This window comes from Cuculus canorus, chromosome 18 (genome assembly GCF_017976375.1).
Source record: "Cuculus canorus isolate bCucCan1 chromosome 18, bCucCan1.pri, whole genome shotgun sequence".
Classification (NCBI taxonomy): domain Eukaryota; kingdom Metazoa; phylum Chordata; class Aves; order Cuculiformes; family Cuculidae; genus Cuculus; species Cuculus canorus.
Genome location: NC_071418.1, coordinates 1,683,930 through 1,709,825, shown reverse-complemented (window position 1 = coordinate 1,709,825; position 25,896 = coordinate 1,683,930). Strand labels below are relative to the sequence as shown.

At 41.3% G+C, this 25,896-nt stretch overlaps 1 protein-coding gene across 1 annotated transcript in view; it reads left to right on the top strand.

Moving 5' to 3' along the window:
* The window catches only part of CA10 (carbonic anhydrase 10), a 162,674-nt gene that overhangs the window by 102,584 nt on the left and 34,194 nt on the right, over positions 1 to 25,896 (top strand). Inside the window, exon 4 of the mRNA XM_009563928.2 lies at positions 22,723 to 22,908. Within this exon, the coding sequence (XP_009562223.1) occupies positions 22,723 to 22,908 (186 nt within the window). The remainder of the gene's footprint in view (positions 1 to 22,722; positions 22,909 to 25,896) is intronic.

Genomic DNA, 25,896 nt, shown 5'->3' with positions numbered 1-25,896 from the left:
AAGCAGAATCAGGTGCAACAACAACAACATTCCTGTCGTATGTGTATAAAATGTTCTGAAAACAAAACCAATGAGGCATAAATAAGAGCAGAATTTAGTTAATATCAGACAAAATATTGTTGCAGTAAATGATGAGGTGATGTGTTGCCTATTTAAGTCTCTGAGGAGCACCAGGATTGTAACGTTCTGTGCTATATTGACAGGTTCATGTAAAATTCAGAGCAGCCTCTACCCCTTGGCAGCCGTTCTCCGCAAGAACGGACGTGTCAGCCCTCGGCAGCGGCAGTGGCCGGTGCAGGACGTGCCTCAGTGCTCCTGGAATTCCCACTCTAACAGGCTGCTGTCTGGGTGCTGTAGCATCCTTGTCAGACAGACAGGCGGCTGCTCGGGGCAGAAAGGCCTTCCCACCGGTACTAACGCTGGCAGATGTTTTCAGTGTTCCTTGCAAAATACTGACAGTTCAACTGAAAAGAAGAGACGGCGCGATGAGCGGCACAACAACTCCTGACCGGCTCTGTAGGAGCCCTGGCAGTCCTGCAGAGCTACCTGCCGTCAATGTAGTATCGGGAAGGTGCCGAGATGGAAACTCAATATTCCTGATGGATCAGAAAGACAACCCCAAAGCACAGACCGGACCGTTCTTACAACTATTATCTATCCCCACTCACTGATGAAACTCCGAAGCGTGACCAGAGCATGCAGCAAAACAAGACATTTAAATGTTGCTTAGATTTTCAACCTGAGCACCGAAAAAGCTTTACTTATAAACTGTTTTTTTAAATGGACTAAAAATACCTGCTTCTTCCAGTTACAATCCAGAAATCAATAGGCAGGAAATCAAATTACTGCTGCTTCTCTTGCGTCCCTGCTATTATGGTCTCAGTGGATTGAAATTACTTTACAGTTAATTAGATTTTTAAAAAATATAGGATGGCTTCTGTATCATTCCTTTGGGTGGTTCTGTTCCTCCCCAGCTTTTTAAATCCATTTCCAGGAGATAAGGCATTGATTTCAAAGAGATATAGTAACCTATCGGTAACCATGTAATCACTTGTAGCTGCCATGCTGGCGTTGGCCAGCCTGTCTAATAGCAACGAGCAGCAGGTCAATACTTTCAGCAAAAATACGTATGGTTCTCACAGCCCAGTCCTATAAAAAACAACTGGAGTGTTTCAAATGTGCATCTGCTTCACAGTTTCAGTTCAGCTCCAGAGTGTCCTCACCTCTACTTACTGAGATTTAGTTAAGATCTGGGGAACCACCCAGCATGACAGCAGAGAGAAAAACCTCTTACATCGCTTTATGTGGGGGCCAACAGCACGAATGAGGATGTGTGCGATACACAGGAGATTACAAACGCATCTGAAAACACACTTCTTACAGTAAAATCCTCCCTCCAGCAACCCCAAACTTTTGATATTTGGGACAGGACATCTTCTCACCCAGTTAGGAAAAGGTATTCTATAGCTAGAGACAAATTTCAGAGCCATACTGAGAAAGAGAGTAGAAAAATGTTTTTTAGTACATTGATTTCTCATTTTTAGGTGTCATAAATCTATTCGTGACATTTTATCTGGATTGCTTAGGTTGGGGCCTTGGATTTTAACTTGATCCCATGGATAAAACATCAACTCAAACATGGAGATCCTGCTGCGGTGGCCAGGCAGTGGTCATCGGCCATCTCTGGGGGTGTCTGAGCACAGACAGCTGTTTGCAGTACAGATGTGCCCTCCGTTTCAATCTCCTGTGGTTTCAGCCGCTTTCCCATTGAGGTGAGCTCTTCCAGCATGCCGCAGCACTGAGAAGTGGCGTGTGGTTAGCCCGTCTGTTGCAAACATCGCTCCCAACACTGTTTCTATACGTGGGTGTTGTGCAATTTGAAACAAATAGGTGGAAAACTATGACTTTCTAGGGGCAGAGACCGCCCTGGGAAGTGCCTTCAAAATACCTGCGATCTTGTGCAATTTAGCGAAGCTTGTAGCAAAATCCTCTTTCTTTAGAAATCACTTTATAGGTAGCAGAGAAAAGTCTTCAGCTGCCTAGGAGTGGCATCTGGAGCATCGGGAACTCCATTAGCATCAGGGAAATCATCCTAATCTTTTCTTTTGTTTGCAATGACATTTTTATAGGGGCTCTCCTTTTAACACATCATTGATTGAGCTTGAAACAGCATAATCAGCTCAGTGGGAATTACCAGCAATAGATCACCGCCAAATTCTGCTTTCAGTTATGGCTGCCTGAGCCCACATAATTTTGCCGCAGTTACTGTGTGTTTACCTTAGGGTACCAGGGATCACAATCCATGAATCTGCATTTCCAAGACAGCATGTTATTTATAAACCTTGGATAGCAATTACTAATTAACTTCGTTGTTTAACTGTAGGTTGTTTTCCTCCTGAAAACAGTTACCATTAGCATTAATTAACACTATTCGTCAAGATTCTCCTTTCCTTCTGATTTTTTTTGAAACATTCACATTTATACTGGGTATTTTCATACCAAAATTTTGTTTCCTCACATTTGATATGAAATAGATGTTACAGTTTATTACCACTTCTTCTTTCAATATTTATAGTACTTTCTTTCCTCGTGTGGTTAATTTAGCTTTGCTGAGCTTGTTTTTTTACGGGGGAAAAAAAGAGAGCTATGCTTGGGTTTAAATACTTTCGCCTCACGTTACTGGTTATAATTATTGAAGTTGTGCTTTGAACACTAATGGTTATTATTCACATCCTTTATCAAGGCTTTATTTTGTGGCTGTGTCCTATTTTATGGAGGAATTTCCCAGCAATATCTGGGCTATAAATTGCAATTTGGGTTTTTTTGGTCCCTGCCCCAGTGTAAAAGCCCAGTCTTCAGTGAGTGCTCAATAACAGGGCTTCCCAGTTCCACGTGATTGCTACAAGTCCTGCAGTTTGGTCAAAGGAGTGGATCTATACAAAATCAAGTCTTTGTCATTTTAAAAGAAGTGCTTATTCCCAATGGGTGTGGGAGAAAAAAAAAGAAAATATGACATGAAAACAGTAAAAGTCACATTAAAAAAGAATCACTTCATCTATTTCTTAAGCCACTCATTATTTCATTGTGTTTCTTGGGAGCCTTGAATACTTTAAAGAGGAAAAAAAATGAACAGGAATTGGTGATGGCTGTTTAAATCTGTCTTATTTTTCCTTAAGGTAGTGTCTGGGTGAGCTCATTGAGTTGTTGAGTGTTTATTATCTTTAGCAGTCATACCTTAACTGAAGGAACAGATATATTGGATGTGTTTGGGTTTTGATAAGATTTTTGAAGTAGCTCCGTTCCGAGTTAACAGAGACAGGGGCCTTCGCTCCCTGTGAACCCCTGGCAGCTTCTGTTGTCCTTGGCTTGAGTTCATGGGTTCAAAACACTTCTGAAATACACCCCATGTTGGATATCTCCAAGCTGCTCAGAGTGCCGGTGACACCCACACACCAGAAAGGCCATGAACATTCGTGGGAATCTGCTATGTCCTCAGTGAAACAGAGAAGTAGACAACAAAGCAAAGTCACAATTCCAGCATCTGAACTCGATCCCGTGGAACAGTTGGAGTGTTACAACTCAGATCTGCTCACTATTCCTGACTCACTACAGAGTTCCAGGCTGCTGCTGGTTGCCATAAATAACAAAGCGCACGCACAGAGTGACCACGTCTGTTGGGTTCGTGAGGAGAAGGATGAGCCAAGTCAGGAGCAGACGGGACCCCAGAGGGGAGGTGAGCGCAAACCTCACCCTCAGTGAGCGTTTGACAAAGAAAGGTCAGAAATGAGACTGAGAGAAATCACAAATAGCACAGAGCGTGCACCTAATGACAGTAGGAAGGAGGCGGCTGCCTTTGCCGCACAGATACACGGTTTCCATGCAATAATTTAGTTATCAACATCTATTCAGGTTTTAAACTAATATTGACTGACATTCTCTTAAAATTGTACCTCATGCAGTTTAATGATAACCTTTAATTTTCTCTTACTCTTACATTGTAATGAGAAGCAATAAAATAAGCAAGAACTAAATTGCAAAGATTAGAAATACTAAAACTGCATTCATGCACTATAATGTGAGAATTCTGATGTGTGATGGCCTTCAACAGTTTGTTTTTCTACAGTAACTGCTCTTCGGCACTAGCTAGTACGTGATTATTATTTTTATTACTCTAGGATGTAAAATCTCTTCTACTCTAGATTGATAACCTGTTTTTTAAAAACATGAAGTACTTTCATGTCCCACTGACCAGTGGGAACTAAAGTTTATGAGCTTACTTGTAGAAGACCAGACTGTTCACGAGTAGCCTGTTTACTCATTTTCTGTACATGCACACCCCAAAAAAAGGTTCTTTCTCTGTGTAGTGGTTTCCTATGGCACAGCAAAGAAGTCTGGGTCATTTCAATCAGTGTGTTTGAGGACCAGAAGCTTTGGGTCCCTGGTTTTGCTACTATTGTGCAGAAAACATATAGCAAACTTATTACATATCTGCTTGAAATACTAGTATAAATAAGTGCTTTAGAGCCCATTTATTTTACATTGATGCAAACATATTGAAGGGCCCAACATATTTGACAGAATCTACCTTCTCGCGACACACAGCTCCTCACAACTTACTGGGCCCTCATCTCCTGTAGAACCGAGATCCTCGACACTGGCTCTAACAGTACGCACTTCATGAAGTTCCTGAATCTTCCCTGGGTGTCCTCCCTAGTGTGGCTAATTGAAAAATGGGCAAATCAGAGAGCAGAACTGGATCCTCTGCTTTTCTATATATATTACACAATGAAACTTCACCGGGCAACAAAGCAGGCAAGGCGCCTGCTTCCCAGTGTCCACGCACGCACACCCATGTGCACTCCTTCTTCCCTCACCCCCGTCGTGCAGTTGCACAAACACTTTTCCATATTTATAGCCTGCTGTAATGTTACTGCTTATTTTCTTGTGCACACAAGCCTAATTAACAGCTATCATTCAATTTATTCTTGATTTAAACATAATTAACAATATGCTTAAGTAATGATTTTGCATATGTCTACTAGCTGAAGCCAAACTTGTCAAACTATTGCTCCATTAATTTAATTCTTCCTCTTGATTTAGGGAAATTCAATTACGTTAATGCAGTTAGTCACATAGTAAACGTTTTCAGTTCTCTTCTGTTGCTTAGACACTTCCAGAGTATTTTCTAGATTATTGTATTTTGTTATCTAGGGAGCACATAAGCAAGAAATGATATCTTTACAAATTGCCAGATATACCTGACTATTCTGTAAAAGTTCTGTACCATAAAAGACATTCATTTCATTTTTATTTTAAATGATCTACCAAATATCTTCTCTTCTAGAATATCATTTTACAATTGGAGAAGAAAGGGATCCAAATAATTATGTTTTATCTGTCCCTGTCAGCCCAGTGCCCATTAGCAGGACATTCTGCAGAGGCTGGAGATGGGTGGGAAGGGAAGTATTCCTCTAGAAACACCTCTGTTCCCTGCTCAGGGCTGGGTACTGGATCTCAACAGCTGAGGCTCTAGTGGATGTGTGCCCCAAAAGCCACATGTTGATGCACAGGATGATCTTATGGGCTTAGTTGTCTTGAGCAGATGTTTATTTAAGTTTTTAGCCATGTGAACCTTGTTAAAATCATGGAACTGCAACTGCTGAGGTCATTAGTGAATCCTTCCCCCCGATTAGCTGGAAGGGAGTCCTTCAGATGGGGAGTGGGTCACCTTTATTTGCTAACACGCATGAAGATACAGTAGCTTGCTACATATTCACTTTGCTGACATACAAGTATGTAGGAGCAGAGTATACCCATAAAGTCTCTGAGAATGCATACTGTGCTACACTGGGTGACTGATGCCATTCACTTGCCAGTAAAATTCTGGTTCTTTGACTGTTTTTTTAGCTGTGTGCCTCTATTCAGCTGCCTGGAACAAGGCATGACAGAGATGCTGTTATGATGTCTCTCAGGACTTGAAAAGGTAGCCTAGTAGCACTATCTCTTGATGTAGAGATAGCTGTCTTGTGAATATTACATTTAAGTCTCCAGCAAAATATACCCTGAATAAGAGAACGAGTAGGAAAGTACCATGTGGGAGTCCAAACACAAATATTCTGCCTTAGAGAGCAGCGTGTTACGTGCTGCCAGCTTTTGGAAGGTTTGTGGCCATTTGGGGGAATCTTCAGCCATCTACACTACAACGCTCCAGGAGCTCGGGGAAGGCTCATTTTATTCAGCGCAGCTGAGGACAAGGGCCTGCATTTTCTGAGTGATCGGGCGTCTTTAAATCTCCCTTGATAAATAAAATAAATGATATGTGCCTCTGCTGTCGTCATTTAAGTGAAAAAGACCTGGCTTGAAACTTCCCCCGCTCCCACTGTGGCTAAGAGAGCTCCAAATCCAAGTGTCCTGTCTATACTGCAGTTTGTAGCGGCTGAACGGTAAATCAGATTCATTATGTAGATACAGTCCCTCTTTAACCACCATCTATCTGCCTTGTACTAAGCATCAGTTAAAATTAAATCCATGTGAACTGTTACATAGTTTCCAGATAAAGACTCTAGGCAGTATAATTAAGTTGATCTAAAAGTAGCCAAGTCTTTCATATATAGCTGTATACACACCCCCACACATATATCTGTTAGAAATTAGGAATATGAAAATGGTGGGAGCCCACCAGAAACAAAATGAGGAAAGTGTTTTTAAGAGCTCTAAATTTGGCAGGGCACCGAAAGCAGAGGTGTATTAGGCAAAGGGAAATCAAACTGTGAATAAGATTGCTGTGCCAGGAGTTTTGATTAAACGCTGCCCGAGTGAGTCGTTTCCCATGAATACCTTCTCCCACCTGGTGTGCCCTGCCCACTCACTGCAGATCTCTCCCGACGTGAAGCTAACGTCGCCGTACACGTGGTTATGTGAAATGACACAGCTTAACCTGGGAACAATACCTGCATTACATCTTGATGACATATAAAATCATGCATATACGTAGTTCTCTCTGAGACTCTAAACACACAGATCTGGCATTTTAACGTCATTCACATCAGGACCGTATCAACCAGGCAGGAAATCAAGGCCCGTCCTCCACAATGCTTACAAAGGGGTACACCCAGGACATTGAGTCGTGCATTTTGTGATGTGCTACAAAGAGCACTTCATCCGGACCTTTGCTGATGCTCATGCTAGCCACAAATCGGATGGCACGAGAAGAGTCACTGCTAGCTGCTGCATATGGCCTTTTGTTCCACAGATGTCATTTCAATCTAACTGAAGAGGTCTTTCTGTCAAAGCCAAGTAAGAGCTTAAGCTTTGCTTAGAGCCAGCAATTTCACAGGGCGCTGGGGTAGGGTGGTACCTCTCTCCCCAGTAGAAATAGCCCAATTCCAGCTGATCTTGCTACGGTTTTGAGTCCACAACCTGGATTTTTTTTTAATAGGATGACCTTCATGTCAACTACCTCGTTGTGACTTCTTAAGCATTGTATAGATCTACAAAACTCCCAATTTGCCACTATCCCTCAGATCTCCAGTGCTTCTCAAGAGACAGATTGTCATATTGTCTAAAAGAAATTACCAAGGAATTCTGAATCTTAAAAGAGAAAATACAAAATACTTGGGCGCAATGAAGTATCTTCTTTCAAATATAACTCTAGTTATGCAGACCAAATTGCCAGATCACCTCCATACTTTTTAGGCAAACATATTTACTTCAATTTGTAACTTGTGTGCATGCATACTAATGTGGGGCAGGTACCCACTTGAGCTGTACAAGTCAATATACCCACCATTTTTCAGCCATGTTAGTTAGAGCAAGTTAAAATTTACCCTAAAGGTGATTTAAAATCTCATAACCCTGATTTATATCCACTCAGCTATAAATGATCGTTGAAAGAGTATTCAAATCAGAAAACTGAATGAACTGTACATAAAGAACGTCTGCTTCTCTTCGCCAGGCACCTTTCCCTGTGCATATTGAACACTTTATCTTTTCAGTGGTCACTTACAAATTCTCTGCTATAAACTCTAGATCTGGTTCTCCTCTCACAACAGTGTAAATCAGAGAGAGCTATATGGAAGCCAGTGGATTTATATTACGGTAAATCCAGCATGAGAGAAGAATCGCTCAGTTTCTCATTGACATCTATAAAAAGAACACCAGGCTCCATATAAATAAATGGCAGGAAGCTTCCCTGAGTCCATTCCAGTTGGTAAAAGTTACTTAATAAATGCATTTTAACAAGGCCCTTTTAAAGCTGCGTTGTATTTCACCTGATGTTTATCTAGTAATTCTTAGAAACTGGTTTACTGCATGAAACACAAGATGCTATGATGCAGTCATCCACGTGTATGTGTGAGAACAGGAGACTGGATGTGCCGTATACGGAGGAAAGGTACAATTTATGGAGAAAACGTTCCCAAATGGCATCTTTACATCATTGTTAGAAGACTTAGAGGAGCAGAATAGCTGGAGTAGTAAAAATAGAAAAGAGGATCATAAAGCTGATGATAAATAAATATTTGTGCATGCATACCACACAATAATTACTAATTTAATGTCAGAAGGCAGAGGAACAGCTGCTAGCCGTGTTTTCCATGATAAAAACATTAAGAGGAATTTAAATGTGGTGCTGACACCAGATCTGAATCCCTTCCTGTATTTTGCAGGTATTGGTAACTATTGCCTGCAGTTATCCTTTCCCAAAGAGTTTTAGTGGTAAGCAGAGGCTTTGGTTTCTAAATGTATGTGACTTCTGTGAAACGACAAGCTTTGCTGTTTATAGGATTTTGCTTTAAAACAGGGAAGAGGGAGGAAACACAGAGGTTATCAATCCAGCACACTGCACAGACTGCGAACTCCCGGGATATTGGGGCTCTCGGCAAAAACCAAACAGCTTGACAGTAGCTTGAAAGCAGCTCTCTGGCGTGTCAGCGATGCTGAATCCCTGCCTGCATGGGTTTCGGCACAGCCGGTTTCTAAAGAGCTCCCTCGGATGAGCTTGTGAGGGCCCATTGGGTGGGATGGCGTTGTTCCTGGCTCCACGGCTGCCTCTGCCAGCAGAGCTCCAGCCTCTCTGTCTCGCTGCTAACCCAGTTTGGCGTCACCGAACCGCTGCTGCGGAGGTGGCAGCGGAGCCTGGTGCCTCCTGGAAGGTGAGGATCAGAGCTGGGACGCTGCTCTGCACGCATGAGCGACGGGGAGATTGCAGAGGGAAGAGAGAGCGAAGAACTTGTGGGGTGGTGAACGTGGCAGTGAGGATGCAGAGTCCTGTGTTATCCCCCGACGGCTGCAGCCGAGCAGCCAGGAGAGGAGACGTTTTCAGCTCTGCTAAACCGGCCCGTAGCGATATGGAAATGTGGGAACCTGCAGCTGAAAATGGGAATTCCAGCAGCTCCCGGGACGCGTGCGAGAGAGGGGAAGCTCCTCCTGTGAATTTGTCCTGGAAAGGGAATATACAGAGTGCCGCAGCACTGAGCATCACAGCTGTAGGGAATTACTCATATTGGAATTGTGCAAGAAGAAATGAATGCTTTGATTTTGTCTAAATTCACGTTGAATCATGTTGCATCCCATAATAATAATCAATAGCAATTTTCAGACACTGCTAATATTTTTAGAAGCAACCGTTCAGTATTCAGGCCTTCTTTTTTGTCTAATTCATCCATGTCGTGAGTTTAGGGAGGCTTGGAGGGGGGGTTTGTTTGTGCCATCAGTAAAATCTTTCTGCTTGACAAGTCAGTTTCTCCCTCCTCGTTTCCAGAGTTTCCATTTGAAACCAAACTGTCTAATCTTTCTCAAAAAATTGTTTACCGCTCTTTTATCACCGCTTGCTTTTGTAAATGCTGTCAGTGCGTATGATCCCCTCTCTGCTTCAGAACTTGCTCATAGCTGTGTATTCACAAAGGTGATAAAATACATTTGATTTTCACAGAAACAAGCTTAAGGGCCCTGTTTATAGGACGGCTCATACAGTCATGCAGTATTAATTCCATTTGTGAGCAAGTTAAGCTGTGAATTCCAAACAAAATAATAATCGTTCTGCCTCACTGGGGTGAGGGCTGAATTCTAGAGTATAATCAAGTTCCAGAAGAGGAAAGCACTCCATATCATAAATGAGAAATCATCTGCATAGTAAATACTGTAATTAATTTAAAAATTATTAACTAGAATTAATCAGTATCAATCAGAATTAATTCTTCTCTGCCACATACTATTAAACTGTAAGTGGCACATCTATGGCTTAAAACTCTCAGTGAGCCCACTGCAAAGCTTCAGTCAGGCTTCCTAAGACGTGATGCTTTCATGTTGGTGTCCGAGCTGTCATTGTTGTATGGTGTACCTATAGTGTAGGCTGCTAAACCATCCCATAGCTGTCATGCTTGCCAAACTGAGCCCAGGATTAATTCTGTTTAACTTAGCGAAATGGAACAGATTGATCAGAGAGAAGCTTGTGTTTCCCCATTATTTCGTTAGTCAGTTCATGGTTCTGACCGTGTCCCTTTACCTTGGCTGGGGCTATTTCAGAGCTCAGCTGCTACAGGTGCTTTATCGACTCCGTGCTGTTGTCTTGCAGTGGTGCAGCACCTCACGTCTGCCCACCTCCAAAGGACTCCTTGCTCATAGTAGTGTGAGCCCTGAAAGTCAAGCTTCTAGTCTGCAGTTGTCCTACTGAGCCCTGCAATAGATCGGAAAGTGTGGGACTGGCAAATAAACCCCAAGCCACCAAGCTACAGCTCTTCCAAACACATAATGATAATCCTTTGTAGTATTTGTGGTTCAAACTATCACTAACAACTGCATCAGTAGCAGAGATGCTGAAGACAAGCTGGTCATAGATCAGAAAGATATCAGGAAACATGAAGAGGCTCCTTAATTAATTTCTAATCCTGTTTCAGCCTTAATCTTCTTTTTCTTAGTAAGGTCTGGCATTACTCATTTCCTGCACACATGCTTTCTAGATGATGTAAACATGATTTACAGCTACAAGTGGTGGTCCCCAGGGCTCAGTGTTAGATCTGGTTCTGTTTAGCATCTTTATCAATGATCCGGAGAAAGGGATTGAGTGCTCCCTCAGTCGATTTTCAGATCACATCAAGTGGAGCGAGAGGGTTGATCTGCTTGAAGGCAGGAAGTCTCTGCACAGGGACCTGGACAGGCTGGATCGATGGGCTGAGGCCGACAGGGTGGGATTCGACAAGACTCAGTGTCAGGTCCCACACTTGGGTCACAACGACTCCGTGCAACACTCCAGGTTTGGGAAGCGTGGCTGGAAAGCTGGCTGGTGGAAAAGGACCTGGGGGGGTGGTTGACAGTAGCTGAACATGAGCCAGCAGTGGCCCAGGTGGCCAGGAAGGCCAGATATCCTGCAGCAGAACCTGGAGGTCCCAATTTGGGACATTTGAAATGTGTATGTTAGAGAATTCTGTCCCTATGAAATTCTGTAGCAAAATGGTTTTGGGATCCTATTGAAGGATCATAATGGGCTTTTTTCAGTGCTTTCTAGAGAAGCTTCTGGTTTTCCTTAGAGTTAAATGAAATTTTCCATAAAGATAGGAAGTTATTTTAATAAGGAGTTAGTCAGTTTACAACTATCTGGGCAACTCTCACTTGATCTGCTTCTGATGATTCCAATTGGAGAATATCAGGCTGTAACTACAGCAGAGCTACAGAACAGCGTGTTCATCCTTTCAAACTCAGAAACGAAGGTAGGTCAGTGCTGACAATGTGGTTTGAATTGTTCCTGTGTCACATGCTCTTACAGCACTACCAGATCCACATACATATAAGAATTTATAATGTGTCCCATAGCCTTGATCAGGAAAAAAATGTGTTCGCTAGCTTGGGTGAAGCCCTGCACGATGGAAACGAAAGGCTGAAATTTACTGAGTGTTTTCAGTTGGGTAGAAAAGACACATTCCTGCATGACCCGCTTTTGTCAGGATTTAGGTATCTTTCAGACAGCAAACTGCAGAAAGCATTCAGAAGCTTGTTGTGCAAACACCACAAAAAATAGTCACACGGAACAGAGGATGGTTTTACCCAGAAGAGCAGGAGACCCCAGGGACCTTCCCACACGTATTTAACTTGCTGCAGAGGTACAGAGGAACAGGTACTGTGGCAAAAGCAGACTTGCGATTATAACCATGCTGGTCACCCATATATATAGGACAGCAGAAAGGAGACCAAACTAACCAAACCTCTGCAAGATGAAGGGAAAAAAATGACTTTAGACAATTACAGCTGAAAACACCAGGACTAACATTTTCCTAATGGCATAAGGGACGTATTTAGGAGTTCCCTAGGTTTATTAAAAGCAACCCTCTCCATCGAAATGTTATGACTTACAGAACTCTGTTTACTCAGCACTTCTGAGAATGAGGGCATGTCTGCTAAGGTGCTTGGCTGTGGAAAAAGCTGCCCTAGATCAGGACTGCTCAGATTGCCCGTGTGTGTGAGCCGCTTAGGGTTTGTCGTTCTTGGCGCATCTAAGGGTCCCTGCAGTGGCCTCCAGTGCCCTGGAGGGGTGCAGCCAGTGGGGGTACCTGGCAGCCCCACACTGAGGGCGATTTCAGTTCCTGACAGTTGTCTCTTTGCCATCCCATTGAGGCGAGGAGGCACATCAGAGCCCAAAGCCTGAGGAACGCTGTTTGGCCGAGGCTGTAGAGTTTTTATCTTAGAAGCTGTTGGTTTGATTATGTTTTGCTTTTGCGTGACACACAAGGAATGAAAGGTGGGGATTTAGGAGTATTAAATCTTTTTTCCTTTTTAATATATAAATGAAAAAGAGAACAAACAACAGTAGTTAAACCAGAAACCTGAAATCCCTTAAAGGTGATTTGGTCCTAACATTTTTATTCCGTTCAGTGCCTATTACTATGTTGTCAATTGTCAGTTTGTATATATCACATTTTGTTCTGTAATCCCCTGGTGGTTCTATTATGCTTTATCCTCTATAAATTTACATGGCAAGTCTTTTTTTTTCTGTGCTGGGAAAGCATAAGCTGGTAGAAAGGAAAGAATGCTTCTGTAAAAGAGCTGGTGATCCACCCTGAATACGTATTCCTGACAAGAGATGCAAATAGGCACCTGTGTATTTGGATAATTATGTATATGCTTTTAGTCCCAGAATGGCTTTGTATGTTTACAAAAACACAGTTTTAATACTTCACTTACACCCACTATTGAGGCAAAAGTTAGAATATCGAAAGCATTTTTCTAACTGGTACATTTTAGGATGTTTGGCCCTACGTGTATTCCTTTATAGTTTGATGTGTGCAAGACTTTTGTATTGTTTCCATTTTATTTGCTTGCTTTAGTGACAAATACGCTATCGTCATAGAAACCTTCTGCCCATTTAACCAAAAAGTAATCAAAATCTAAATCATTGAGGTCTGTAAGACTTTTCCATTAGGTGGACTGAGCAGATGGTGTTTGAAGACACCACAATATTCCTTAACATGCGCAAAGCTTTCATATATTCAGATAAAATAACATAAATTTCCATAGTGACAAAAAATATTTTTGTAATTTCAAGCACCTTTTTAAAATTTACACGTTGACTTATCCACTGAATTTTCATCGCCTTTCCCCTCCCAGCAGTTTGATTAGCCGTAATGATAGCTGAAGTACTGTGTACACTGTATCTCTGCAGCAAAATGATCCAGACCAGAGGTAAGAATGGCTCTGCCTGTTAAAGGGCAAAGATGCCCAAGTTATTCTTCTACACGTGCAGAAATCAGTTGTTACAAACTCTTTGCAATGAAGAAAAACGCCTCCTACCCTGACCATGGTGGTTCACCACCAACTTATGACAGGAATCTTTGACTTTCCCTACCCTTGTTATCTTATCTCACCTCCAGAAACTCCCATACGTTCCCTGCTCACGCTGACCAAAGCTCCTGTGAAACAGCTTCAGCCCTTGGCTCACTGAGCACCGTATGCAAGGGTGGGGGTTGTAATTAAACACGGAACGCATCATTCTATTTAGCATCTGACATCACCTCTGAAAAGAGGACGTCTACCACAGAAACTTTGAGGGAGCCATGCCTACCTGTATTTTATAGGCAGTGTCCTTGTTGCCAATAAATGTCAGCTTTGGAAGGATAATGGATTAGAGTTGTAGCAAAAACTTCCCTTGTAAATTCAGCCATTTGCCGAGACAGTTGATGCCCTACTTTCAAGACTGTCATAGCAAGCAATTCTGAGCAGTGTCTGCTTATTAAAAATGGAGCACTAAAATCAATAGAGCGATATCTTGTTGGAGAAAATTCAATTTATCAACAGTTTGTCATTTTAAAGATGATTAAAGGACTTGTTTATTAGGCATCATCTAGACTTTAGAAATAGTTGGTACAAAAATAATACGACATAAGCCACAATAGACTTACAAATCTTTCCGTTACATCAGGAAGAGGATATTTTTCTGAGGTGAAGGCCTGTAACCTTTTCCTGTCTTTACTTTGGACTGTATCACTCACCAATTATGTATTAAAAACTGGTTCTGCTCACAGATTTCAGTACCTTAGAATCGTTACTCAGAATCTGTGCATTTAAAATTGTTAAAAATACCAAGCATACTGAAATTTTCATTAACGTCCTGTAAGAAATACTTATTCTGACCTGCAAGAGTTCATTTTTGAAAGCTCCAGGAGGAAAGCTTCCTCTATTGCAGGTGAGAACAACAAATCTGAGTGTAAGAATGAACTCTAAAACTGTCTTCACCTAGAATAAAGAGAGAAGGGCTGTCCTTCCATTGTAAATAAGATGTTTGGTACCTTTCAACTTCTCAGCTATAACTCGTCACAAATAGGAATGTGGACACAAGTGCAACACCCAGAGCTGGGAAAGAGGCATTTGGGAGCATTCACCCTTTAAGAGAGGACACAATCAGAACCTCAGGATTTTAACATACTCAATGTTACATTATAAACCCATATAAAGAAATGGAAAGAGTAATTTTGCATTTATCTGGATGTCTCACAAGTTTGTAGGTTTCTAAACCATTTACAGCCTTTGAAAATTTATGTAAGCCTTCTGATTTTAGCAAGGCAGCTCTTTTGACATCCCTTTATCAGACACAAAAATTGTCCACAATGCAGTTTTTAACGCAGATTCTTCACGCTAAAATCTTGTTACAGATTGTTAGACTAAATTAGGGTAATTAGTTCTCCAAACCTCAGTTATTATTCTTAATTACTTATTGGCTTAGCCTAATTCTAAACTAAGGTTAATGAACTAAAAGGAGCACACATATAATTTCTCCCTCTTTCATGTAATGCTTGTAACTGTGTCACAGCACAGGATGAGACTCAGCATCGGTGGTAAGAAGGTGGCTGTAGGACGCAGGGCTGTGAATTGCTGAGTCTACTTCTGCAGTCATACAGTGTTAAGTCTGGCTTAGAACGCCCCAAACTGTCCTTTTTAAACACTAGAGCATGAGACAGGCACACAACACCTCAAAAGGAACTTGAGCTCTATGCTAAAAAAACAGAGTCCCTCCAGAGTCTATTACAGTGCAGACATATTGCATCTGCCGTTGAAGTCCTGATAGGATTCATTTAAAAACCTCTGACTGTGCTCTCAGCACGGAGACCGTGTCCTCTTCTATGTACGGACACAAAGGACTTGGAACGTGGCACATTCCCTACACCATTTACCCTGGGTGAAGATACCTGTGAGTACTGTTGCCTTCGCTGCTGGGTAGCTGCGCACTGCACAGCTCTTACTGCGTGCAAAGAAGTCCCTTAAGGCTACATTGCAACAGAATTTATTTTCACACATCCCTCTTCCAACACCAGTTTGCCTGCAAATATTCAGTGTTTCAAGACACTACAGAGCAGAATCACGGAATCGTAGATTCGTGACAGTTAGAAAATACCTCTAAGATCATCCAGTCCAACCGTCAGCCTAACACCACTGTGCCTACTAAACCACGTCTCATTGAGATCCAGTGTGCTTTCCTACAGCAAAACATTCTTTATTATTTCTTTTTCACTCCAAACAGCATGGAGTGGATCCCTCCATGCAAGAAGCATCAAGATACATGCCCCACTTAAATTCCCCACTCGTCCCCGAGGCCGTCAGCCAGTGTTGGTGGAAGCAGATCCCTCATCCGGTCACTTTTCCTGCTTGCCTATTTCAATAATTTGATCTTAACTTAAAGAATCCAATGAAAGCTCCAGGATAAAATTCACCTACTACACATGATTTAAATGTAGTTGGAATATTTTAGATAAAGGAGAGCACAATTTCACTTGTAAAGCTGGCATCAACACGCTCAGCAATTCTTAATGGTAGACACCATAAATTTGGCTGCATCTGCTTTAGGCTTCATAGTTCCTAACAAGCAAAAATCATCACATTAATGAAGTAGTGGAAATACAATAAAACACTTTATTATCCCTAAAAGGCAGTGTGTGGTGTATAGACTCTGTGGGGCATTACCAGCATCCCAGGAGCAATTTTGTTCGTTGACGTCCTGTGGTATATAATTATCTCAGACTAACCGTGACCCTGCAAGTCCTCTATTAAAATTATATTTTTGTTACCAAGTGGCGTATACATTATTGAAGCACATTATTTTGATCACTGAAAATTGACATATTGGGCTCATTAGCCAGTAAGCCTGAATATTTAATTTATGAGGCTCGCTCCAAGTTTTTTGCAGATCAGTCCCTTAAGGAAAGTAAATGGGCAAAACTGCAGAGCAGTGAATGGGAAACGTCCTTACAGAAATGGGTGCTTTTCAAAGCACGAAACTGTGTGTGTCATGCCATATGCTGGTACATGGCATTGCATTAGGCAGGTAAATGGGTTAATTGGCCTCATTAACATCAATGCCTTTTAAAAACTTTTCAACAAAGAAGATGAAAAGATTATTTTAAGCTTTACACTTCTCCTTTACATTTTACATTTTTCACACAGGCCGTTTTTAATCAAATATTGATGGTGATGCCTGTTGTTCTTCAAAGCTCAGCAATTATATTGCAATTCCTTCCCTGCGTCACTGTATCAAAACGCCATTTCTTTATCTTTTATTCCCAACAACTTCTTTTAATATAAACACAACATAAGATCTCTTGCATTCTGGCCAGAGAAGACACTCGGGATATTTTGCTTGTCTGGTGGCCTTCAACCAACTCAAGCCGACATCCTCTGAACACCTGGCTGTAGACTAGAAACCTGCTTGACTGATGCAAGAGATGCCACAATTCCATCCCCCAGCTGAAACCACCACTTCTGAAACGAAATCCACATATTGCAGTCTTGTCACACACAAGACGTGTTAATTTTCTTCCTGGCTGTGGGAGTCCCCATGGAGATGGTGGGAACCACCTGGGATGAGCCAACAGTGCTCTCTGCCGGCAGTGAGGAAAGCGAGCGGAGACACGGCTGGAATTTGCCTCAAGAGTACCTTCAAAAATGAAGCATGAAATACTTGGAATACGTATCTCTGTCTAAGGCCCCGAGACATTTACAGGCGCATCTATAGAAGGTGATGATTTACAAGGCCGGGCAGCGCGCTGTTTATTGCAAACAGAACTTTAAACATGATCCTCTCCTAGCAGGGTTTCCACAATTTCTTTACATGCTGTTGCATACAATGATTGAGCATAAAGATGAAGGCGGATGGAAAAGCACTATGAAAAATAAGTATTTAAATATACAAATATCTATCCAAAGCATTTAAATAAAACAATTGTTTAAAAACAATTTTAAAATCCTTATGAATGTGTCGGCGTACCTACACGCACAGAGTACTGCAGGGCAAGGACAGAGCTCTCAGAAGGCTGGGGGAGACAATAGTCTCCTATTTCACTATATCAATCTCCTCTTTAAACGATGACTATAAAGAAAAAGAATACCCTTTTTTAAACAACTGTTAAATAATTTGAAGAACAACTGTAAAATCGTTTTATTTTGTAGCTTAAGTTCCCTTTAACAACAGCTAGAAAATCAAGACAGCACCATAAAACTACTTCTAAAACTAACTGGATGCCATAAGCACAGTATTAAGAAAATAAATGCTCTTGTACAACCACTTCTTTGAAATAAGAGAATGTAATTCTGCTGCAGAGAGCTGAGCCGCGTGCTTTAGAGTGGGTTACATTTGAAATTTTAGTTTTGTGCAGCGCTTTGTCACTGTCCCTAAAAGCAGATTTCAAACCACAGACCTGCCCTGAACTCTGTGTAAACTCTGTTTTCAAACCCTGAAGCAGCTTCTGCTTTGCAAAAGAGAGAAAGAAAGTATTTACTACTGTAAAAGCTACTTAAATCAGTGAGTTCAGTACTTTATATCACAGAATATGGTCTGGTCAGGATGCTACAAACAACAATCAACGCGCACTAAGAGACGGGAACTTGCTTGAGGGGCTCGGAAAGACATGACCCAGTTTATCACTGTACTTAGGAGCATGAGTTCAGGTGCCCTGAGCTACAGAGTGGGACTTTGCATAGGAAGATCCTGTGTAACCATGAGGAAGAAAACAAAACCACCAGCATTAATGTTTACTTACTCGAGGTCAGACAACTGCAGATTGATTTTTGCAGTTTTTAAAGTACCTCTAGGTTGCCAGCGCTAGGAACAGCTCGATACTAGTGGGAATGTTTCGGTGTTTCCATGGAGCACTGGTGTCTCCATGGCCCTGTTGGGAGAGGAGCAGAGCAGAAAGCCAGCGACACGTTGCGGGTTCCGTAGGATCCATGCAGCACTCTGATGTTGCTGCATGGAGAGCGAATGGCAGAAATCAAAGGTCACAACACAGTGGCGTTAGTAGCTCAGGTGCTACCGGGGCAAGCAAGCCAAGAGCTCCCTGAGCCCACAGAGCTGCTCCCCTGTTCTGCTGGAATGTAGGACTCCAAGAGGAAAATACAGAAGCCAGGTGGCAGATGATAGAAACTTGATTATCGCAGGATATAAAACTGGGGCAATACGACACCTTCACAACACTTCAGTCCTTGGTGAGTTGCTTCCCTGCACAGGGGAAGGGAACTTGGGACTGTAGCTATTTTCATCCTAAAGCAAGAAACATCTAATACTGCAGATAAGATCCAGGGACAGCAGCAGGCGGCCGTACACAATTGATTTCCCGGCTTCCTCACATTCAGCGCTGCTCCACTGGCAGGTACTGATACAAGTTTAAAAATGTTCTTGGAACTGATCTTCAGGCCATTCTTACCTGAATAAATCCTAAACATGTTCTTTTGCTGTTTTGTAAAGGAAGCTGCGAATCTGCACTACCCCTTGGAGAAAGGCAGCAGTGAAGTGCTAACAGCACGGGATTGAAAGGCAAAGAATCTATCTCAGCTTTCTCTTTTCCTCTTGCGTCCCTTGCTTACATTTCTAGCATGGCTTCACCTTAAACAGGATTCTTTTTCTGCCACTCCTGCTCAAGGTTCTGACGGCTGTTTTAACACAGACTGTGATGTGAAGATGTAGGGCACAAAGGAAGCTCTTGAGAATTATTCAGTTCAGAAGTGGTTGGGGAAGAAAAGATTGAGTGAACAAGATACGCAGTGAACAGGACGCAAGAAAACGGCTTCCACAAGTGCAGGGTTAAAGATCATCATTAGAAAAAAATAATTTGGGATTGCTCAGGGGTTTTCTCCTAGTGGTAATAGAGGTCTATGGAGTTTCAAGATAAACGTGCATCAAAGAGCTTGTGTTTACTAAGTGTGCCTTTTTACTGACTTTGCTGGTGTTCGACCTTACAAAGAGCAGAATTGGGATATTTTTTGTGATCACAGGACCAGTGAGTTACACACAGATACCACAGGAGCATTTGGATCTAACTCACAGATGTAGTATGGAATATATTAGCGGTGTGTGCCTGTGCGGCTGCCTTGCATCGAGATAAAGAGAGTATAATGCTTCTGGGGAATTGTGTGCTGTGAAGCAAGAATTAAAATGAATGAGATTAAATAGAAAATAACTACATCAGGAATATGGTAATATTTTAATTAAAGTCTACCAAAGTTGAACTATTCCACAATTAAAGTTGAAGCCCATCAACGTGCTCTGTTCTACTCGGAGATTTTGGCACAGGTAAAGTTACCTGTTTGGAAACATTTCTTAATGCATGAGGAGAATTAGGTCAACTAATAATGTGGTGCGATTGTTAAAACTTTGACAACATTGGACTTAACTAGTTTCTCAGATAGGCTTTTACTGATGTTTTCATATATGTTTCCTTTACTACAGTCTCATTTCTAGTGCATAAGATAAATGCGAATATTGATCCTATGGAAAAGCAAGAGTGAAAGATTTAATGCTGTTTTTTCCCCCAAGCTTGTTTGCTAAGTTTCCATCTCTGTATAACCCCCAAGTCAAACAGAAACATGGAACAAAAGGCTTAATAGCAGAGCAAGAAACGGCAGAGCAAGAAACGGCACCATGGCCATCACTACGAAGGACTTGGCACCAAAGATCAGTCTGACACACTAAGGAAATGGTTATAACACGTCCTAACAGATCTTTTATATTGTCCTTTAAATTACTCTATAGCATTTCATACAGTCCCCAAAAGGGTATAAAAATAAATACTATGCTTTCTAGAGTAACAGGAGCTGTTGACGCTGCCTGGCAGACTCAACGTCATTCCCATAAGGCGCCCCTGCCTTCATACCATTTATCTCGTAGGAGAATGTACAAAACAGAGAAAATACCTCCTCATTCTGTGCCCACGGCCTTTTACGAGACGGAAGGTGTCCCTGCCCATGGCAGGGGTTGGAACTGGATGGGCTTTAAGGTCCCTTCCAACTCAAACCATTCTATGATTCTGCGATCCAAGTGTCCGTCCCCCCGTGCAGGTCAGAGCTGAGGCATGGCAGATCCTTCACCGCATTACTGGGGTTCTTTATCAACAGCGATATAGAGAAGTTCTGGTTTAAAACAGTCAATGCCATCTCATTACAAGCACTGCGTTTTTATGAGGGGGCAATGAGAAGGCGTCTGTTCCTGCTGCTCATGAATTGGCCTCTTACCATTTCCTCTCTCTGCTCTACAGTAATTTGATTCGTATTAGGGGTTATCTGGGTCACTTTTACCTTGAGAGAGAAAATAATGGTAAAATAATTTGAGGTTTGTACCAATTTGCGTAAGAAAATGGATTCTGGATATTTTGCATAGTTGCTAAATTTAAGTCTTCAGTGAAGCGTAGGTTTCCAAATGTGAATAGGAGGCTTTAAACCATTTTCCCTTCTTTGTTTTTAAACTACATTTTTTACTTATGATTAGCTGCTTTACGTCATTCACGTGCTGTGTACTGAAATGGAATTCAATAAACTGACCTTCTTCCACCTATTAAACTGAACTTAATATTTAATTATTTTGCAGGCAAATCAAGCAGAAAAACTAAGGAGTGTTTATAAATAAGATAATTGAGTTTCATTTGCAATAAGCAGGAATATTTGTGTTTATTGCTTTGCATAAGAAATTTATTACTGCTTATTTTGAATTGGAATAAACACAAAATATAGAACATCTGTATCAAAGTTTTTAAAAAGCAGCCATCAGAAGCTGTTTAATCTCATCCATTTGCTTCTATTGCACAGTCTGTGCAGTGTAACTTTTTACAACACACTGTGCAAGAAAACAGGTCATTTAAACTCAGTAATTAGTATTACAGATAAAATGACACTGCGGCACTGTTAATTACTATAGTACTGATGTAGTATAGGATGCAATGCATAACAGCCATGTCTTTAATTTTAAATTGAAGTGCAACAAAGCATATTATTGCTACGATTCCTCTTAAAGTAAATGAATGTATTCAAGTGCACCGCTTGTATCCATGCAGCATGTTTTTAAATAAATCATACTTCTACTTTAACTCAAACTGGCGTATTTCACTTTCTGATATCGTAAGTTAAGGAACCTCCTGTTATAGGAACTTTTTCTATAATAGTAGAAATTATGACAGAATTAGTTTCTACATGAAAAATTTCCACAATATTTTTCCTTTTCATTACAGCAGCTGTAAAGCAGTTTGTAGATGAAGCACAGCAGTTAGTCTTTGTAAAAATGAAGATGGATGTTAAGAGCATTACAGCTATTTGAGGTGTGCTAGGAACGAGGGATATATAGTTCTGTAATTAATTCTGTACTGCTATAGCTAAAATATCTGGCAATTGTAAACACAAAATAGTCATAACAAAACAGAGACTTGCAGGCGATGGGAAGGAAAGTTTTCGCCTGCAGCTCCAGTAGGAGTAAAGCTCCCTATTCATGAATAATTACGTCTCCACTTTTTGCAGCACCTTTGCTTTTGGATAACTTTGTTATAAATATTAAAAGAAGGGAAAAAAAAAACTAGTTAAATTTCAGATTTGTTCAAGTGTGCTTTAATAATTTATGTCAGCTGAAATGTTCCCATTTTCAGTACAGAAATTGTGTAATGAAGCCATTATTCAGACCTTGCATAAAAACTATTCCACGCGCCTGCCTACTTAGAAGTATAATAATTCTGTTCACTGTGTTAACCAGGTGCCCCTGGCTAAAATGTGTACGGATGGATTTAGCAAAATATTTGAATATACAGTATAAGATTCAAAGCAGAAGTTGAAGGATAACCTCAGGTTGCGTGTTTCATCCCACAGCAGTAAAACGTATCGATATATTTAAAGGAAGGTGTGGAAAAACAAAACCTTGAACTACGTATAACTGGTTTCTAGGGCTTACAAATTATTTTGAAAAATGCTTTTCTTCTCTCCCATTTTGTTTAGGTCAGTGGGACGATGTATAACACAGGGAGACACGTATCTCTACGATTAGACAAAGAGCACTTGGTCAACATCTCCGGAGGACCGATGACGTACAGTCACCGCCTAGAGGAAATCCGGTTACACTTTGGAAGTGAAGACAGCCAGGGGTCAGAGCACCTACTCAATGGACAAGCTTTCTCTGGGGAGGTACGTCCACTTCTTCAGAGGTACAAACAAACCCATAGGGATGACTCAGTTTCCCTTTCTGCCTGGAGGTATTTGCAAACTAATTTGTGCTCATAAAAGTTGTTTCCCATCAATCAGGGAATTACATTTTTCCCCCCCATGCCATGCAAATTCTGTGACTCATATCCAGAAATGAAACTGTTGTATTTATTGTCTGCGTAGACACCCTGTATTCTCACATGTGCTACTGAAAAAGTAACTGAGTATCATTTGACAGGTCCTTTATATCCCCAGTAAACACAAAACCAGGATTAACCACAAAGCAATACTGAAAAGGCTTCAAGTTCTTATAAAAGTGCTACTTCTGGTACTCCCTCGACATCGAGTACCATTCTGCCTTTGATTCATGTAAAAATAAGGTGATACTTAATTTTAGAGCTGGTTCCACAGAAGTCTGTGGGTCTGCTCAAGAAATAAAGTTCTGTCCACAAGTAAACCCTGGCAGAATTGCTACTTGCTTTGTGTTTTAAAGATATGTCTGTAAGCATCCCAGAAAGAACCATAATTTCATGATCCTGATAGGCACCGCAGGACAAGCCCATTACTGTTGCTGGATAAAGGTTTTAGTTTTGTGTAGGGAGTAGTTTTTCAAGATGTACGGTAAAGTTTGCAGGCAGTCTGGTAGACAAAGCAGAATCTTCCCATTCATCTTATGGAGGAGCATCTTTACATGAAGAAGAAATGCAGAGGGTTTGTAGTACCTCCTCCTTCTTCAGCCTGTGCCATGTATGCAGGCTATCGAGTATGGACCTCTACTCCACAAATCTCAACAAATAAACTTATGCTTCAGAATGACTGTACGTTACTCTAGGAATTATTTTTAAATATACTCAAGGTATCCTTTTACCATTCTTTCAAAAGACCAAAGTGAATATTTTTCATAATAAAGCCCTTGTTTTCTTGGTGATGAATAATCAAATTACCATCTGTACTATCTATCACAGGCTCTGGTGATGAGTCAGTTAATGCCTGACATTTTCTTTCGCACTGTGCAACAGCAGTTATTTAAGAGTAGGAAATTAATTGCAGAGTTGTCAAATGATGGTATTATAATTGATGGTAATCATTTGCTTTGTTTGATAAGCTACATAGATGTATAGCCAGTGGCAGCTTTTTCGGGAAATTATTCATGTCTTAGACAATGACTTCAGGTCGCCTTTGTTAAATTCTAGGATAAGTGAACATATAATGCATTGCACCTCTCAGAGCTGAAAGTTAAGTATGCTGTACACTTAGGATAGGAAATAAGGTCTTGACTTTGCTGAGCAGCGTTACAGAAGAGCAATATTCAAATGGAAGCAGGTTGACTGAATAAGAAACCAAACATTGGGTTGAAACATACCATTGCATTTGATATGATGGAGCAACATGATTTCAGGTGTTTTTAAAAGAGGTTTGAAGTTATCGATTCATCAGTCATAGACTATAAGAAAGGTAAAAACATAGAGCATTGTTTTGCAATACGTAGTGCTTAACCAGGCTGTCCTGGTCTCAGCAGTAGGAGTTTTGAAGCACTATTAACATTTGTTATTATTTGCTAACAGAGACCTCAAGTTTTTTTTGCTAAAAGCAGAAAACCTACCTAAGTGGAAGCCACTGTCAGACAGCCACGCACAGCTGCAGTCACAGTGAATGCAGGATTCATCTCGTTATCTGCATTCCTCCTGCAGTCAACAGAAAGAGATTAGCCTCTCCAGAGCATGGTCATTCCTGATAGCTGGAGAGGCGTCTCGGGACAGGACAGATCACTCTGTGGAGATGCATCTTCCTTGACAACAGGGCAGAGACAAACTACAGGCCAAGGAGCCTTGACTAGACACCTCCATTTCAGATGGCAAGATTAATTCTGTCCTTGGAGGATGTGTTTTTCAAAGTTTCAGATAGTCTTTTTGGGCAGCTGGACAGGAAAGTTCCAATAAGGTCACGTATTAATTACTAATTTGAACCTGCATCTCCAGTTAAGTCTTATTTATGGGACACAAAGTGTTTTTAAAGTACAAGCACAGATTCAAATCAATCAGGCTGAATGGCATGGGTGCGCATTTTCAGTGAAAGACAGCAGCTGACAGTGTTCTCGGAATATACATCCACCCATACAAGTGCTGTCTGAATAAATAAGAGATTTTCAATAGGCTCTCAGCAATGGAAGATGTAATGTCTACAGTTCCCAGCAGCTACAATAAGAAAACTATAGACAATCTAGCTGACTTTATGGTCAAGTAAGTGTCTTTGTAACGTAACTTACGCTTTCAGAGTGTTCCTGCTAATAACTATCACTTCTGACTGGATAATGCTGTCAGAGGGGATGGGATAAAGGAAAATAGCTGCTTTAGTGCATTAGTTTAATTTAGCTCATGCAGGTAAGAACAGCAATGACTGTTTGCTGGCTTAGGCTTTAGCAGGTGTAGGCAACCAGAGAAAAGCCACTGCAGGACTACACTGACTGCTAATTGCACACTAACTCCCATGGCATTGTCTCATTACTGCTGTTTGTATTTGTGGTGGACAAACCCACTATCTGTTTTACTGAAACCTCTGTTTGCTGTGGAAACAATTCCCAAGGATGATGTTACCCAGGAAGTGCAGTCTATTCCAGCAGGTCACAATCAGCTCATCCGTACTCCAGCTCCCCTCCTCTCCCATCCATCTCTGTTCCCTCATCTTCACTGAGATCTCCCACACACGCTAAAGTCATTGCCTTGGAGAGAGAGAAGGGGAACACGGGCAGAGATCTGGGGAGAAATCTGTTCCTCTCCCTCACAGCACTGGACAACTATTAAATTGGCTCAAACAGAACTAAATTAGATCCAAGACCAGACAAGGCAAAAGCCTTTAAACATTCCCAAAGTATGTCGAACAGCTGTGGTGTTCTTTACACATCTGGAAATCCCACCTAACACCCATACTAAGCAAGAAGGTGGTTCTTAGGGGGAGGTTTTGCCCAGTAAA